This window comes from Chlamydotis macqueenii, chromosome 4 (assembly GCF_036417535.1).
Source record: "Chlamydotis macqueenii isolate bChlMac1 chromosome 4, bChlMac1.mat, whole genome shotgun sequence".
Classification (NCBI taxonomy): Eukaryota; Metazoa; Chordata; class Aves; order Otidiformes; family Otididae; genus Chlamydotis; species Chlamydotis macqueenii.
This window is the reverse complement of record NC_141559.1, coordinates 54490945-54509539: the sequence shown is the minus strand read 5'-3', so window position 1 is coordinate 54509539 and position 18595 is coordinate 54490945. Positions and strand designations below refer to the sequence as shown.

The 18595-nt window shown below is 43.6% G+C and overlaps 1 protein-coding gene across 1 annotated transcript in view; it reads right to left on the bottom strand.

Annotated features, from left to right (window-relative positions):
• Window positions 1–4826: 4826 nt before the first annotated feature.
• The window catches only part of KDR (kinase insert domain receptor), a 31902-nt gene continuing 18133 nt past the window's right edge, over window positions 4827–18595 (bottom strand). The window contains exons 21-30 of the mRNA XM_086746788.1: window positions 17209–17365; window positions 15630–15730; window positions 14162–14284; window positions 13901–14012; window positions 13417–13516; window positions 13195–13300; window positions 11149–11300; window positions 7508–7604; window positions 7299–7387; window positions 4827–6425 (exon numbers count right to left, since the gene is read on the bottom strand). Of these exons, the coding sequence (XP_086602914.1) occupies window positions 6206–6425; window positions 7299–7387; window positions 7508–7604; window positions 11149–11300; window positions 13195–13300; window positions 13417–13516; window positions 13901–14012; window positions 14162–14284; window positions 15630–15730; window positions 17209–17365 (1257 nt within the window). The 3' untranslated portion in view covers window positions 4827–6205. The remainder of the gene's footprint in view (window positions 6426–7298; window positions 7388–7507; window positions 7605–11148; window positions 11301–13194; window positions 13301–13416; window positions 13517–13900; window positions 14013–14161; window positions 14285–15629; window positions 15731–17208; window positions 17366–18595) is intronic.

The window sequence follows — 18595 nt, the reverse complement described above, 5'->3', positions numbered from 1 at the left end:
CTTGGTCAGAGTACTGGAAAATAGCTGGGGCCATCAAGTGAAAATCTGCGTGCAGAAATCCTTGCTGCAGGATGTCGCAGATGCTAAGGGTTTTACATGGGTCCAAAAAGCAAGTGGAAAATCCATCAAGCGATATTAAATGTAAGGGCCCATTGCTGGTTCAGATTCCTTGTCCACCTGATCAACTCTTAAAACCTAGCCTGAACAAGGTGAATAAAGTAATGACGCGTGCACTCTGCAAGTTTGCAAGTGAAGCCCTAGAAAATATCACAGATAAAGGGGCCCTGTCCCTGCATGAAACATGGACCACAGAGCAGCCTCCAGATGACCAGCAGTAAGCAGCGCTGGTCTTCCCATTCTACAGTGCAACCTGATGGTCTCGAACAAGCAAAACCCCTCTGCTCTTCTTGGGTTCCGAGTGCTGAGGTACAACTCTCCAGTACAAGGACCTATCCATATTTGAAAAGGACATGCACAATTATTAAAACTTTCTTTCAGCCTTTCGCTCCTCTCCCCTTCTCCATGCCAATGCAGCATGCCTCTGGGTTTAGGCAGAGTGTCAGTCCCAAACCGAAGACCGCTGCTGCTCACTGGTTCCCATCAGCTGCAAGGTCAAACATGATCTACAGAGCCAGGGGCTGGTACACCAGGAAGGAGCAGTGGAAAACAAACTGCAGTCTCCAACCTTACCCAAGTCTGGGAAGAGATTGTGGGAATGACATTCTGAAACCAAAGAAATGAAATGTCGCAGATAATCTGTGCCACCATGGTGCATGACATGGGCATAATCATGGGTTAGTGCAGTCCACCCAGAAGTCCAAGGACCTTCAGTAACCAAACATGACTGGCTTCCCTGCGATTATTCCTAGATATGGGCATGCTGCAGTTGAAGGTGTGACAGCGGCACGTACAGAGGTGTACCCTGCAGCCAGCTTTCTGCTGGTAAGCTTGATGCCAGCAGCAGAGGCTTAGCTGTGTGCCCCACTGTTGATGGGCAAGGCTGTGCCGAGCAGGAGCCCAGGCTGCTGAACCCTGGCTGGTATTGCTGCTTAGCCCGGCAGGATGAAAACTCTTATGTCCATCTACAACCTGGTGCAGTCATGCTTCTGACTGTAATGTGAAAACAGACCAAGAGAATAAAACTAAAAGTAGCTACATTTCCACTTGCTTTTGTGAAACCATTTCTAGAGCAATCATGCCACTTACCATGATTATACCAAAAGAGAGAGCAGCATGGAGCACAGGGAGGAAGCTCTGTGGGATGCTGAACAGCTTCAGCTCCCTCTGGGAAACAGTATTAAACCTCAGTTCATATATTCCACCTTTTTTGACCAAGACTCAGGAAACCACATTGCACTGCCATTTTTCCTGGCACCAGAGTCTGTGTCTGATGCTAGAGCTGGACCTGGAAGTAGAATTAATTTATTTCCCACTCCTCCCTCCACCAAACTTACAGAGCAGCCATCATTCACCACAACATATCATCCTAACAAGCTGCAAGGCATAGATACTTCACATTTGAACCAACTGGTGGCAGTGGGTGAATAACATCTAGGTAAACAGAACACCCTTCATCATGAACCTGATACGTTTAACAGCTAATTAAATCTGTGTAGGGATTAGGCTTTACATTGTGTAGTTTTATGGCAACAAAATCTGAGCTTCCTAAGATTACATTGACCAGCTCCTTATCTCTGATGCCGAGATGTTTATCAGCACCATATGTTACGAGCTCCTGCTATGTTTCCCAGTGACCTTCTGGGACTTAATCAGTCTGAATGTCAGGGGTTGAGGAGCTGAGGACATATATTATGACACAGAATGCAACGCTCAGCCAGGCAGAATGAAAATCCAGGGCTGCAGTCCAAAGAAAAGGTCTTTGTTGGTTAACTTCTGTCCCTAATAAATTTGTCAATTAGGAAGAACAAACGTTAACTTTGTTTTCCTTGCCCTTGCTGTTGCTTTGTGAGGTCCCATACTGCGAGGTAACACAGGGTGTGTACTCAAGTATCAGTGATGAGGGGAAACCTCAGATGATTCATGGTTTGGGAATGTTTCACATAAAAATAGCAAATTCCAGCCTTGTATCTGGAGGCTATCCGTGCTACCCAACTATGTTTTCCACCCTTAGAACCATCAGAAGGAGATGCAATTAGCAGGAAATTTTTGTACCCAATTTCAACAGCTCTGTGATTGTAGTCTTTTTTTTTAGTCACACGCTGCTTTTAGAATTTACAAGCACTCCGTCCCAAAAGTCCCCAGGCTCGGTGCTTGGGGACGATCACATCAGAAGATGACGTGAAGGATCATCGTAACACTTTTTATGCTTGTGTGAAATACAGTTGCTTGTGATTGGAGATGTGTTAATAAGAAAAGCTTAGGCAAGGACTGGATTTGCCAAGACATTTCCATGTAAAGAATGAGATACATTTTACAATATCTTTTGCAAGGAGAAGCATCTACCATGCTTGAAAGCCCTTGCATTCTTCCGAGGGGCTGTGTTTACATTGATAAGAGCTAACGTGAGCCATCTTCAAGGTCCAGAACTCCCTATTTCAAGCATGGCTCTGCTCAGTTTCTAACATCCAAACCCATCAGCAATTACAGTTCATCCTGGTAGTTCTTCTGAACAAGAGGAGTCAACCGCATCACTGCTGCTTCCCACTCCTACCCAGCTGCTCACAGTGATTTGTTTGGATCCCTAATCTCATGAGTGCCCCTTCTGTTTGCAGCTCATTGGGTTCAAATCCAGGCTGGAATCTCCCACACATTTCATGGATAAGGATGGTGATCGAAATGCTGACACTTCGCTGCATGGCTGCAGAATGGAGATAAAGCCGGACTGGTTTGCAAGGCATTTACAAATCTGTGCACTATACGTCTGTTGTTTCATTGAAAATATCCTTTTTGTAATTTAAAGAATCTACCAAGACAGATGTGGCCTGACTGGGGCTTAGTTGAACGTGCTGTATTCAGAATATAACAAAAAGTCCAGGTGTTTTAAAGGATGTAGCAGCCATGGTCTAAGAAAAGAATTGTGTTACTGGATGCCAAATATATGAACACATTTATAGAAGCTTTGCTTGCTCCTGAAACTGAATATATGGGGGTTTTGTTTGTTTTTTGTGTTTGTTTCTTTTGGGATGGGTTTGGTTTTTTTTTGGTGTGGTTTTTTTAAATTTTTTTTTAAAGCAGCTAATTTCCTTTCCTAAGGCAGGTGTGTGCTAGTTCCCATATTTGCCAGGCATCTTTGAAATGATTTGGACCCACAAGAGAGTTTCATTGGCTGACAAGGATTATAAATGAGAACCCATTAGCTGAAATGGCTATATTGCAACTTCACCAGTCTGCATTACAGTGGACAACTGTTTTAGAGGTACTACAAACACACAGGGATGCATCTGACTATGTGTATGTGGCACATATCATGTGTTACACCAAGTTGGAGAGGAAACAAAACTATAAAATGTAGATGTTTAAATTGAACACCCCAAGCCTTGGAGAGCTCTAGGTCTAGGGCAGATGGCCGTCAACGACAGATCTCCATCTCCACCTCTGTGCCAAGATTCTCCAACATGTGGCTCAGCCGAGTACCCATCAAGATTCCACCAGCGTCAATATTTTATGTCCATCGTATAGTAGATGGACATAGAAGAAAACTTTCATTAAAGGTATTGAAGAATACTAGGGAGGGGGAGATGCTAAAGAACGTAGCATTGTCTGTTTAGCATACTCTACTGGCTTGACTCTTGCCCGGGAAGCAAGATAAATGTCAAATATACTCATGAAAATACAAGTCCTTTCTAGAAGCCCTCACAGCAGACCTAGGAAGCCTCTTGCTTATTTTTCTACCTGACCTCCCAGCTCCTGCTTTCTTGGCTGTCAAATGCTTTAGATTCAGAGAGAGGAATGCAGAACCATTTGAAGCTCGACATCCCACAGCCTTGTAGTAGGGGCATGCCCATAGCGTGTAGAAGGTATTAGTCCCACATTCAGCCTGAGAAGAGTTCAGCAGTGAGATCTCCCACTTCCTAGATACGTGCTCTCACTATGCAGTTGCCTACAAAGGTCTCATTTCAAATTGTAATAAAGAAAAGTCAAATTAAAGTCTGCAGTTTGTGTTTTAACTCCCCTTGCACATGTTTAGCATAAGCTGTTATGATTCTTTGAGTTCTGATACCCCAACATGGCCAGTCTTGCACTGAGAACAAAGGCATACATGGAGACTGTTAAAAAGTGGACAACAGAGTGAAAAGGTGGAACCTTTCTGTACAGATTTAAAATAAAGGAAGATGTTGCACAAGAGCAGGGACAACATTTCAGCTACAAGAACTGAGACTGAGGAAACATAAGTGGGAAAAGATGAATAAGGCTTTAAGGGAAACTGCTACTCCCCAGGCAAAAGCCGCAATACAATTAGATCAACCATTCCCTAACTGAACATAATAAACCCCTTCAGAGCGGATTCAGTCTGTACAAACAGGCTATTCCTTTGACCATTTCTCTAAAGGCACTTAGTGCCAACTACTAAAAATCACTGAAGTTTCTTCACTATAGGTACCCACAGAAATGTTCATAGATCCGTACAATGGTATAAATTACCAGATTCATTAATTGGCACTTGAAATAAGTAGTACTTCATAAACTTCCCTGCCAAGAGACAGCATATAAGAAAATAAATGCAAGAAAAGCAAACAGATCTACTTATTGCCCCCCACCTCTAAGCTTCCAGTCCCTTTTAATAAAGTGAAAGGTTTTAGGTATTAAAAATTTTGTGACCCTTGTAATACTACAGAACCCCGATACAAAATATGAACAGTACAATATCCATTATATAATATATATATTTATATTTTAATATATTACATTTATTTCTACATAAAGAGGCTATAAATACTGTATATGCCTTATATTCATAGTTCTCAGCATTTGACATTATAGTAAGTACAAACAAAAAAAAAATTATAAAAATACAAAAAAGGACTCAGTAGAAATAGCTTTACATTTTAAAATCTTGTCATCTGCATTGTGTCTACCAACAGAGCTCTGGGACTACAAGAGCACAAGTAAGGAGTGGCCCAACAATTAGTCACAATCTCGCCACTCGGAGAAGATGAGAGCTGCCATGAAACCAGTCACGGATTTCCAAGACTACATAAACCAAGATCTCTGCCGGAGCAAACAGACTGGGTAGTTTGCAAAGTGAAGGAGTCAGACCTACATCTGAGGGAGGGGGGGATGAGATGAGAAGGTAGGGTGCCCTTAGGATACCCCATCAGGACCACAGGGCTCCCTACAGTCCTAAGGTAGATTACATTGCCCTGTCTACCTGTAGCAAAGGCTGCCCCAGTGGCGAATGAAAGGGGAAGGCATTTTCTGCAGCTGTTTCAGGCTAGCTCAGAAGCATGGGCCAAGGGTGACAGGGAGGACGGGGGGCAAAGCCTCCCTGAGGCCACTCTCAGAGGTGAAGCATGCCCCTGGCACCTGTGTCCCATCACTTGGCTCAGTGCTTTGCCTCCTCCCTGCTAACCAGCCTCACTGGGCAAGTCTTCCAAGGAAACGCAGCTTGTGGGGTTTGGCACAGCAACTTTTTTTTTCTCTGCCAAAGACAGAGACCATTGCCCTCACCTATATTTAGCCTAGCCTATCTTTAGTCTCAGGCCATCGGTGAGTGCCAGAGCCTTGAGCTGGAGGTTCCTTTTTTTGTTTGTGGCGATGCAAGCAAGGGATAACTCTGGGAAACAAGAGGCCAGTGCCGTGCTGTTTCCTTCCTGGAGTCCAGCCACAATGGGAGGAGGAAAAAAAAAAAAAAAAAAAAAAATAAAAAAGAGCAGGGCTGTGCCGTTATTTCGTACAACTAGAAACCGTTAAGTTGAACGCTGTGCTGCTGCCTGCATTGGGCAGATGCTCAGCATGTCACCCGGGTCCCAAAGAACACCACACTCCCTCTGCCATCGGATCGGCACAGCACCCACACACCACAGCCGGGGCTTTGCACCCTCTGCCACCAGCGTCTCTTGAGGAAAGCATCCTGCAGCCTGGCACAGCAGACTTTTGCTGTCAGATGCTTCTGCATCCTCTTCAGGAAAAATAAACGTCTTTTCTTAGTCTCACAGACGTGGTCTTTCTATACATCAAACCTGAATAGCACTAGTCCAGGCAAGGAAGGCACATCCCGGGGGGACCCGGAGCCGCTGGCTTCACCCTAGAGCGGCGGGGAGGTGAGCGGTGCGGCACCATCGTAGGTGAGCCCATGTGTGTGGCAGAGCGGGGGCGAAGCCTCCCGGGCACACAAGAGTTCAGTCTCCTCACTGGAGTAGACAGTGGTGTCCATGTCGTCCGAGTGGTACCCTGACTGGTACCCGCTCGTCTGGTTGGAGGCTTCGGACATGACAGACTCGTTACTCTTGCTGGGCACCAGCGTGCTGTGAAAAAGAAGCAGAAACAGGACTGAGAGAGCTGTGGAGATTGTCTTATGGAGGGCAGGTGGGTGATTTCTGCCGGCAGCTGCTTCCCATCACGGCAACAACCAAAGCAAAATGGTGCACTTAGCAAAACTGGCTTCAAGCCTTTTTAAACATGTGCTTGATTATAAGGAAACACCTTTTTATATGTCCTAACTTCACTAGCGCATGAAAAAGATATTTAATTTTATGACAGTGCAAGGAATTAGATTGTGACTGCAGATGAAATGGAGAGAAAACTTTGAGAGGCTTCGCACCTTTCAGCCGTGGTGCCATCAGAACTGCAGTACACCTTTGTTTGCACTGAAGTTGTCCTGGAAAAAAAATAATTCCTGAGAAGCTCTCAGGGAGCATATGTGAGGTTTCAGCTCTATTAACGCCACTGTGCTTCCTGTGAACTGCACAATGAAACCTCTGTACAATGCTCTGAAAATATAACCAGGTACATCCTGAAAACTCAAGAGTCAGCTTTAGAAAAAAAGAAAGAAAAAGAAAAAAAAAAAGAGCTCTTTGTCATTGCAGACAGGCCCTCACAAACACACTCAATTGTGTGCACCGGCTCAGTTCCTTCAAGGGGTGGTTGATGCTTTTGCAGCTGATAAATACAAGTCCTTTCTGCGGTGCTGGCTGATGCTTCCAACAGCTGCATTACCTCTCCTCTCCTGGTACCAAGTGCCAACGACCAGGCACACACAGTGCACAATATTTCTTTGTGATTTTAATAATACAGTAAGAAAAGATTTTGTCTTCTTGAAAATTTTACAAACCAATCAGTCTTCTGACATACTGCAAGCAAAAGGTCATATTCAATCCTGCATGCAGCCTGAGCCTTACCTGAATGGTATTTTCACTTGTTTATCGTTCTCTTCCAATGTCTTCAGCTCTTCAGATGCAAGAACCATCCCACTGTCTGTCTGGTTTTCCTGCAAAGGTGTTGGAAATGCATTCAATAGAAGGGGATAAAAAAAACCCAAACAACCCATAAACGATGAAAAAAAGACATCAACAGAAGGAAAAGACATAAAACCAACAGACAAACTCACCTCCTGAACAACTTTTACAGTGGTTACCAATGGGACATCTTCAAATGTTTTCACACTCACAGGGCGGCTTTTTCTTTTGCTACCTTGTCGGTACTGACTGAAGAAAAAACAAACAAAAAAGTTTTGTGTCCACTATCCACAGCTTGGCTGCAAACAGCACCATGATATCAGAATCCTTTTATCTCTCTACAGAGAAGTTAATCCTTTTGTCAAAACATATTATGCAAACCTCTAAATATCCATTTATTGAAAAGGATAAACTGCCTAGAAAGTGCCATGTTTCTGACCTTCTGCTCCTGACAACCTTGATCTCTGAGCAAATTCTAAGAAATGGTTTTGAGAAAACAGCTTCTTTCCTCAGTTACACTGGAAGGCTTCACTTCCTGCAAGCTTTGCTGAGAAGTATAATAAACAGAGGAGCCTGGAGCACAGACATGCGTCTCTTCCTTTGGACCGCACTTCTGAGACCCCTGGCTGGACCTCGGACAACAACAGCAGACTCAGCAGACTGCCGCCCTTAAACTGCGGGGATCAGGACAGGGAGTGCTACATCTCTCTTGAAGGCTCTTCTCCAAAAGAAGCCCCCTGGTCAGGATGACATCCATAAAAAATATTGGACCAAAAAAAAAAAAAAAAAGACTTTCATGGAGGTACTAATAAAACAAACAAAACAGCTACCCTCAGCTTTCTGTCTAAGTGGCTATGGAATAAAATGGATGTTGTCCCAGTTAAACAGGACCAATTTATGTTCCTAACAGCTAATGAAGAAAAAGCCAAGGAGTTAGAAGAGAAGCCGGCATCCACTAGAAGCACAAAGCTGGAGGCAATTAAGAGCATCATTCATCTCATTTCCCAGCTTTGAGCCTTACTATGCTGAGTCCTGCCTATCTCCAACAGACATTTATTTAAACTGGTAGGGATTTTACAAGTTCCCTGTGTAGCCTTCTCAGGTGCTCAATACACTTCAGAATGTTTTTCAAATATTAAGCCCAAGTATTCACTGCAAATAAAATTTCTCCCATTGCTGGGGACACAGAATAATTATTTAACATCCTCTTTCAAGCAACTTTTCACATACTGAAAACTGCTACTATGTTCTCTCTCCATTTTCTCTTCCTAGACTTAACAAAACCAGTTCTTGCAAGATCTCTGCACTGACCATGTCTTCTGCTCCTGTTACTCTGCAATGGTATCTAATCCACATCCTACCCAACCCCGCCAGGACCAGAAACATCTAATGGAAAATCTAGTCCACTTACTCTCCTGGACAATCTGATGAGCAACCTGATCTAGTTGAAGATGTCCCTGTTTCGTTGGACTAGATGACCTTTAAAAGTCCCTTCCAACCTAAACTATTCATGATTCCATGATTCTAAGACCTTGAATGAGAAGTTCATTCCACAACTTGCCTTCTAGTCTGAAAGCCCGTGTGTTTGGATTTAATTGTCCACACAAGCATAGAACTGCATGGCCAGTACTACAGTTACCAGAGTGGTAAGGACTGGGAATCCCAGCCTCTTGATCTGAAGACTCCCAGGTATGGGAGTCTTACCTCTGCTCAGCCCAGACAAGAGTTAGCCTACATGGGCTACAATAAATGAGATCCTCCTGGTCAAGCCAAGCTACTGTGCAAACAGAACCAGAAATAGTGTGCAGACAGAGATGCCATACGTGGAGTCTGACTCCTGTCCGGTGGCGGTGAGGGCTCAGCTGATGTCCTGACAGTATTTCCTGACACTTGTTTGCATTTTGTAATAGACTGTCCTATTAAAAAAGGGCCAAAAGCGCCCTATAGAATATAAAAATCCATCTTTGTTACTATCCACCAACCCAATTATTCCCTCTCAAAAAAAAAAAAAAGGAAATTTGGATAGGTTTGACTAGATTTTTTTTCTTGAGAAATTCATGCTGGCCATTTTTAGTTACTTCTCCTTCCTGTAGTCATTTACCGTTACTTATCTGATAGTTTATTCCAGGATCATTCCTAGGTTTCAAGTTAACCCGAGTTCAGGGCTACTCCTTTCCTGTTTTTTCTAAAAACAGGCATTATCTTTACATTTTCTTAAATCTTCTTTACCTCACCTGACTGTTCTTAATGACAATCTTTCAAGGTTCAGAAATTGTGTATCTATCTCCTAAGCCAAATATGGCAGATGTTAGGAGGTCCAGCTGATTTTAATTTACCTCAGCAATCTAAATATTCTTTAATATTCATCCACTGTGTTTTCCCTGTGCTTGCTTCTCCTCCTCTTTGCCTCTCCTAGCATCATTTCCACAAGTGCTTTCTCACAAACCCTGTCACCCTGTCAGACAGGAGAAAAGAGGCTCAAAGTCTCTTTAAAAGGTTGATGGAGAGGTTTTACTTCTGTTCATAACAGGAAGTGTGGACCAGGAAAAGCCATATAGGAAGTATTAAAAGTGGAAAATAGGTGTGGTATTTTCAGCGTTAAATCACGCTTTTGTGTCTTTTAAATATTTATATTTTGGATTGTCCCACTACTAAAACATGGGGTTCAGAGTTCACCTCTAGGATTATAAGTTCAACTGAAGTGCTAAGTGCACTGTGCCTACCTTGTCTTTTCCAGGACCATATAAAAATGTGATCCCACAGTACTCAGAATCATTGGGAACTTTTTCTGGTTTGGTGGATACAACACAAGCAGTGAAAGAGAGGACTCCACATTGCAGAAACCATGTGAAAACTGCCAGCAGAGTCCATCTCTGCTCTGATAGTTGGATCCATCTCCTACCCTTCTCCTTCTTAGAACTGTAGAACAGTTTGGGTTGGAAGCAACCTTCAAAGGTCATCTAGTCCAACCCCCCTGCAACATCTCCAACCAGATCAGGTTGCTCAGAGCTCTGTCCAACCCGGCCTTGAATGTCTCCAGGGATGGGGCATCCACCACCTCTCCACAACTGCAGCAAACACCGAAAGGCTCCCAGCATCTAAGTGGCTCAATTTGATCTTAGGGAGCACTGGATGAGAAAATATCTTTCTCCCTTATATCCTGTGCCTAAGGTCCTCAAAACATCCAACTTAAGCGCTGCTTAATTGCATTAGTACAAACTCCTTCCCCGGGAAGTCACCTCTGCCAGGATACCCAACAGCATCGACCACCATTGGTCAATTATGGATGCTCCAGCAGCCCATCAGACGTAAGCAGTAGACAAAAGCCACTGATGACACTATTTACGCTGCATTCCCCTTGGCTATCAATTCATGACTTATTTACCAACATTTCACTTTAGGAGGGGGAATGCCAGGGAGGTTATTAATGACAGATCGATTACGATTAATACTTCAGGGAGCTGCAATATATGAGTGTGAACACAACTCAGTTTGATTGGTCAAACTTTGTATTTGTTCTGGTTCCTAAAAACTAAACAACAAATACTCCTGCACTTTTTCAAATGAGAATACCAAATCTCAAAAGGGTAGCAAAAAACCCAAAACACCCTAGCATTTGAGGAGGTAAGAAACTAGGTTTAGCCTGCAAAAAGCCTATAGATCCATTCTTATCCCTATGGAGAGGGTTAAATATGGACCAGGCAGCTGAAGTCTCTTCCTTTCAATTTCCCTGCCCCCCGCATGAACAAAACCTGCCCTGAGGCCCCAGTAGGATGTCCACCATATAAAATACCTAATTCCTGCTGTGTTGTCATAATGGAATTTAGGATCACAGACTTCCTCTTCCTCCCTACAGGAAGCAGGTGAAGTTGGGAGAGAGAGACCCGAATCCTCTTCCATATTCAGTGATACTGACAAAGGAAGGACAACGTAGTCTTTACCATCCTGTAGAAGGCAGTGAAAAAAATACAAAAATTAAATAAAGCTACAGAGATACATGGACATAAACAGCCACACACACACATATGTGGAGAATGCAGCAGCCTAACAGAGCTACTTTGGTTGTTTTATTAAACTATGAGCATTATACTACCCTCGCAGGAGCAGCTTCGTTAAGAGAAGGAAACTCATTAAGAGCCACTGCCAAGTAGCTTTCAGTAAAAAAGAAAAGATTTATATATGACATACCGTAACAATGTGTCAACTGAATCAACTGAACTTTTTTTGGATGTCTTTGAAATAAAAAATTTAAATTTGAGTAATGTTTGAACTGCAATGACACAAAGAAGACGACCTTAAGAGGAAAAAATAACCTTAATCTTAAAGTGAGATTGAGTTGGACTACACCATATGAATCATAAAGCCTAAATTAAGTATGAGAAGTAAATGAAAAAAAGAATGAAATGGGGATAGTAAAAAAGGAAGTTTTCTATCAGTACTTTGACATCTAACTTAATGTGAATAACAATAACATTTTAAAAAATTTCTTCCACTTGTTTACATTTCTGCTCCAAAGTATGAAGAGAAAAAATGGATTACGCATCCTGCAGTACTGCATACCTATTTATAGTCCAATAAGAAATAATTTTGTAGATTCCTCCTTTGCTCTAATTCTTTTGCATGTATCCCTTTTGGACTACAATATTACACATCTCACTAGCTATTAGTTATCAGACAGTAAATCATGTTTGGCTTTTATAGTCACCATACACTACAGTTTATGACAGGAGAGTTCAAATCATTAGTAAGCCAATCATATTAGGTTATGGGCAAATATTCATACAGTAAGTTCTGAACATACAAGGAAACATCTTTTTTTACTGTGAGGGTGACCAAGCACTGGCATAGGTTGCCCAGAGAGGCTGTGGAGTCTCCGTCCTTGGAGATATTAAAAAAAAACCCTAGACATGGTCCTGGGCAACTGGCTCTAGGTGCTTGAGCAGGAGGTTGGGCCAAGGACCTCCACACATCCCTTCCAACTTCAGCCAGCCTATAATTCTGTGATACATAAGATTCAAGCTGCTCTGTAGGAAAGTGAATAAATTCCATGCTTTCTGAGTTTTGGTATGCACAGAAGACATGATACTTTGGAAGGACAGGTAATTCCCATCACTACCAATAGGTCAGAAAGGGAGAACTAGTCTAATAGGAGACCATGTGGCAACACCCAGCCTCCTTCATCCGACTGCTCACATCTATTGCCCTGGCCTTGTCCACATTTGTGATGCATGAAGAGAGAGACACAAGATTGAGAACCCAGGAGGGAGGGAGGCCCACTGGGAAGCAGTGGACTTTCTTACCACAGTGCCTGTACTTCGGACAAGTCTTAATATACTCGTCCGTATGGAGCTGCTGACAGGCGATAAAATGCCTGTATCCTCGTCTTCCAGAAGAGTCACTAAAAACACTGCATCCCACATCCTCACATATGCTAAGATATCCATCTTTGGCACAGTAAGATCAACAGGAGCTACCTGCCGAAATACCTCTGCAGTATGCAGAGAAATCAGCAGCAGAGCAAGGAACTGAGCCAGCGCCAACACCTCCTCAGCAAGACAGCTAAGGAACCACAGTGGTGCTGTCATGGGAAGCACTTGCTGGCAGGGCAAGGTGGCTTTTGGTTACCACCATAGACTTCTGCAATCTCCCCCTGCCTCAGGTCATTCTTCTCTGTCAGTTGCCCCAACTGGTCAGTAACAGGAGTGGTGGAAGAAGCCCACGCTCCCCGATGGCTCCAGCGGACAGTACAACAGCTGGGGGATTTTGTGGTGGCGGTGGCTGGCAGGACAGGCAAGGTTCAGCTGGTGGTTTTAACAACCAGAGAATCTACTTCATGTACCTGACGGACGTTGGCTTGCAGCAGATTCCCCAGGTGCTCCACTAGCTCTGAAAAAGTTGGTCTCTGCTTAGGATCTCCATGCCAGCAATCCAGCATTGTTTGGTACCTACAAGGACAAAGTCCATTAAAATACCAGCACAAAAAAACCAGCACCTACTGCTTGCTCAAGCACCTGCTATTATTGTGGGGTAAATGTGGGCAGATAGAGGAATAGTTTCTCACATTTCTGGTGTTGTATAGTCTGGAGCTCTCATTCTTGTTCCTTCTTTCAGCCTTCTGCAAAATTCCTCATCAATTTTCACTCCAGGGTATGGTGACGCGCCTAAAATGAGAGCAATGGTAATTTTAATGCGTTAGACTCTTAAATTCTGGGATTAATTTTCAAACAAATAATTTGCTATGGCCTGAGTTAATAAGGTAATTCAGTATATTTGGATGTGCAAACAATTTATATTTATGATGGCAACAGCGACTAATTGAGTAAATGAGGCACATAATCACATACTGAAATTGTCTGAAGAAGCATTTCAAGTCCATGTTCCCACATTTGCATTTTTAAGGAAATTTGAGTATTTTATTTTGAAGGAGAAAATAAACAAGAAATTTTCACAAGCAAAAAGAAATGCTACAGAGTATCCAAGAACACTTTGACTGTTTGCTTCAGACTCTGTTGTTAAGATGGCTCAGTAAAATTAAATTGACTCACCTAATGAAAATATTTCCCACAGCAGAACTCCAAAGGACCATACATCACTCTGAATGGTATATACTCTATCAAAAATCGTTTCTGGTGCCATCCACTTTAAAGGTAGTCTGGCCTGAAAGCATTTACATTAAAAAAAAAAAAAAAAGAAAAGTATTATAGTCTAGCAAAAAACTGAGTTTCCACAAACCTATTTAAGGTAAAAAAAAACAGGAGTTCTGACTACATATTAATCCTCTCTCAAACAGAGAATCTGAAACTTACATCTCCTTTCCTGACGTAATCTGGGTCTTTGTAGATGTCTCGAGCCAAGCCAAAATCACAGATTTTGACAACGTTATTGTCCGACAAGAGGATATTACGAGCAGCCAGGTCCCTGTGGATGCACTGCAAAGAGAAGTAAACAACTTCATACGCTGCCTGTCATCACAGCTCGGTCCATGGAGCTGATCTCTTTCACATATGTGCTCTCCTACCCTCAAAGGCCAGATAATTCTTAAAACCTTTTAAGAAAAAGAAACCTCAGCATCAACAGTTACTGATTTTAAGTCCTTTTTTGATGGTCACAACTGATCTGGCTCAGGGAAACTTGTGTTCCCAAGTCCAAACATACATTTGTTTATCCACTATGCAGAGAGAGCCTTTGAAGTTAGCTAATTAATTATCCGAAGAAGCTGACAAAAAACAGGTTCAGATCTGATTACCGTTAGATTTACTTAGGTTCACTCAAATCTGTGTACTCCACTCTCTCTCTGAAAAACACACTGCACGAAAATGTCGATTTGATTCCAATACAAATTAATCTTGACTACAGACAGAAAAGTCCATGCCTTTACCTATGCAGAACAACAGCTTAGCCGACAACTCAGGGACTTCAAAACTCAAGTGTCAATAGCTTGAACTAAAAAAGCCAGGCTCTGAAAGTGGCTGCAGGTTTGCTTTTAGTATGGCCCAGAAATACAGATCCTGGGGTGACATCCTTTTACATATACACACTAACCAGGATGTATAAAATATAGACAAATGTATATTTTTAGAAAAGACTCTGAAGTCTGCTCTGGAACACCTCGCCTGCACTCTACAGCGGTGTTATATAACCTGCTTCCATTTCCTTTTCCCATTCCTAAGTACTTTTTGTTTCTACACAACTGCAGACAATTCCTCGTTCTTGCTGGAATTTACATCCATTGAAACATGTCCTATCCGTACTTATTAAACGACAGAAGAACACTTCTAGAAAGCCAAAATGCAGGTGAGGTGCTATTGACTGCCAGGGTGTCTTTGGCAAGAGACTCTCCAAGGACTCATCCACAAAGTTTCATAGGTGAGCATCATCTCTCTTCACACTGCCCTTTCAATCCCACTGCATGAGTCACAGGCAACCTCCTCAGAGCAAACCCCTTTACTCTCATTTAGCTCCAGTTACCAGGGATTTGTCCTTAATTCCTTTAATTGTCTTCCTAAGTCAGCTCCCCTCCTCCAACTACTTAATCATTCTTCTATGAATCAGTGACCCATAAACCTTATACAGATCACTAACATTTGTGTCAATAAAGGCACGGGCTGTTTCATTCTGTAGTATTAATGATTCAGGTGTGTCTTAGGGCAAAAAGGAAATGTTGCAGTTGACTGCTAGTCCAAAGATGAACATGCTGTTTCCTTCTATAGACCTACAGCACTATTTCCTACAGCCAAATAAATAACATGCCACTCTTCCTGAGAAGTTCCTTACTTTGCGTGAAGCCAAGAACTCCATTCCCCTCGCCACCTGGAAGCTATAACAGATGAGGTCCTCCATGGTCAAAGGGTTCTTGCAAAGGTCTTCAGGACCAGCTGCAAAGAATCAGACGACAGTCAAACACACCCTTTGTCACTGATTTCACTCATAACTGCTTCTTGGGTAAAAGTCCATCTTAACCTTATGCCACATTGAACTGGAAGAGAAGACTGAGTCCTCTTTAGACTGTATGATTATCACTAACAACCCATTTTACACCAAATTAGTCCTGTGTAAAATAAACTTTGAGAAGATGGGTTATACCCCAGGCCTCCTTGCTTATTTCAAGTTTCCACCAGTGGAATGATTTGTGAAAAAAATACCAAAAGAAAAACCAAAACTCAGCTCACAAGTTCCTAGGACAGGAAAGGCTTGCTGTGGTTTCAGCAGATGAATTTGGAAACCGATAAGAGTGAGGCCCCACCTAGTCCTTACGGGGGAGGAATATGCCATGTGGAGAAAGACTTGAATTTGGCAAAAAACCCTGCTAATTTAGGGTAGAAAAAGCCTAACCTCATCCTCTAGTGACCTGGAGAAATAATGTACTCAAGCATCCAACAAAAGTATCCAGGCATTTAGTTCCTGCTGAAATAAAGAACTCAATGACTGTGCTCAGCTCTTGATTTTAAGAAGAAATCTACCAAGAACTAGAAGACTGGTAGCTAAAACCCTCATATCAAGGCCTGCTTTAGGTCTACATACTTCTTACAACATCCCTGCTCAGAGGGTCAGTGGTTACATCAGAGAGGTCTGAAAAGCACCAAAATGGTGTGGAAATGCATCAAGTGCATGCCTGACATGACCTATTAGGATCGAATTGAAACCACAAGATCATCCTCCTTATTAATATACTGATGTTTTTCTTTGCATTAAATGTTTTTTTTAGCAGAAACCAAGGTACAGGCAGTTGAGCTACGGCCTCCCCCCTGACCAGTCTGATCCCACCACTTGCTGAAATCAGCGGTCCCTGAAACATGCTGGCAGCACTGAGCACTTTGTGCTGTCTCTGCCAAAGGAGAACATGGCAAATACATCAGTGAAACTGCTGCAGAGGGTTTGTATATCCAGGGGAGGCTTTGAATGAGCGGATAATTCAGGTTTCCTGTTCCTAACAGACCACCTGCGCAGAGGGAAGGCAAATCAACCTCTCTGCTAATAAGCAGTGAAGCAGATGGCATTTTGTGGTATTTAACTTCTGGGTAAACATTGAAGAAATTCAGTTAGCATCCTGGTGCATCCCTCTCTGCACTGACTTTGGAGTTTGCGCTCTGATTTTCCCTGGGATGTTAAATAGATGGATCTCCAAAAGGCAGTGCACTAAAAATGCACCTTTTGCAGACAGGACATTGCCTGGGATTGGGCTGAGGGGTTTGGGATGCTGAACTAAATGATCCATAGCTTGGAAATTTTGGTTATCCAGGAAATACCCTGCACACAGTTTTGAGGGAGCTTTGGAAACCACACGGTCCCCAATGTCCCTCGACAACCCCCACCAATGACAGCTGTTCCAATACCAGGAGAAGACATATCCTACCATCCTCCTCTTCCACATCACTCAGGGACCGCTCCTCCACAAAGCCAGAACTTGCTGAGCTTTGGCTGCTCGTAATGCTGTCCAACCGTCGCTTTAGGTCTGCAGAGACGTCACCAACATAGTTCTCCTTCCCCTGCCGAAACCTGGCACTTTTGGTCTAGAAACATGAGGAAAGGGAGGGAGAAATCAGAAGCAGAAAGCATGCCAGAAGCTTCTTCAGGAGAGGCAATGATGCTCCCCACAGTCTGTGCCACAGGCATCACTGAAGGCAGGGAGGGCAGCCCAGCACTGGCACGACCGGCTGCTCAGCTCCAAGCCAGCTCTGGTTGGGGCACCCAGCTGGGGCGGTGACAGCACTGGCAAACCCCAACCCATGGCCACACGGGCTCACCAGCTTGAGCACCCTCTGCCACTCCACAGCATGGCTTTAGCCTGCTCCCACATCCTCCCAGCTGCCCCCATCAACACATCCACATGCTTGGGAATAAATGCACGCTGACGAACTGGCTTCTCAGCCCCCTGGTACCCACCACTGGTGAAGCATGCATGGATGTTGCTGAACCCCCTCTCATACTCTTGAGCCTCTTTGTACTGCTACAGCTTTACCTCCCACTACTGCAAAGACCCTTCCACTAAACCTCTACCTTGGCCAAAACCCCAGCATCCCTCAAAATCTAATTTATTTCCTTCTTCTCCTAAGCCACCAAATGCCTCTAGGGAGGATACCAGCCGTGCAGGCTTCCTCCACCATGTTTCCATTTTCTCCTGGTTTGGTGACTTTTCTCCCCTGGCAGGGCTGTTTTTTTCCATTGCTGATTCCCGTCTCCACTGCTTGTGTAAGCAAGGGTCAGTACCCTTGTGAAACGCTGCCTCTTCCTTCAAGGCCTCTCAGATACTTGTTTATCCTTTTTACCTCACGAGAGGATGCAGCAAGTTGCTTTTGCCAAAATAAAATAGTAAACAATGACTCCAAGGATAAAGAAAAATAACCCCCTGGAGAACCGTCAAGCAGTTTGAAGAAGCTCTTATCTAAACACGGCAGCTGCAGGAAGACTGAAGTTCAGGTCTACCAGCATGGCCCAGGGGCCTCCTTCCCGGCTGTGGGTAAAAAGGGTAGGGTCCCAAGCAAGATGCTCAGTGCTCAGTACCCACAGCCATGCTCTTCATCCAGCAATCTGATCCTCGGAGGGGATGGGTCCTCCCAATCCTCTCCAGAAATCAGACCCCCTCGCAGAGGTGACCAGAAATGAGTTTGAAAATGCCCATCTCCAACCCCACTCTCCTTCCAAACCAGGGTGCAAAGAGGGGCTGCTTTGATGGAAACTTGCCTTTGCAAAGGACTTGGGAGGTGAAAAGCTGAACGTAAACTCAGGAGATACATCGTTTA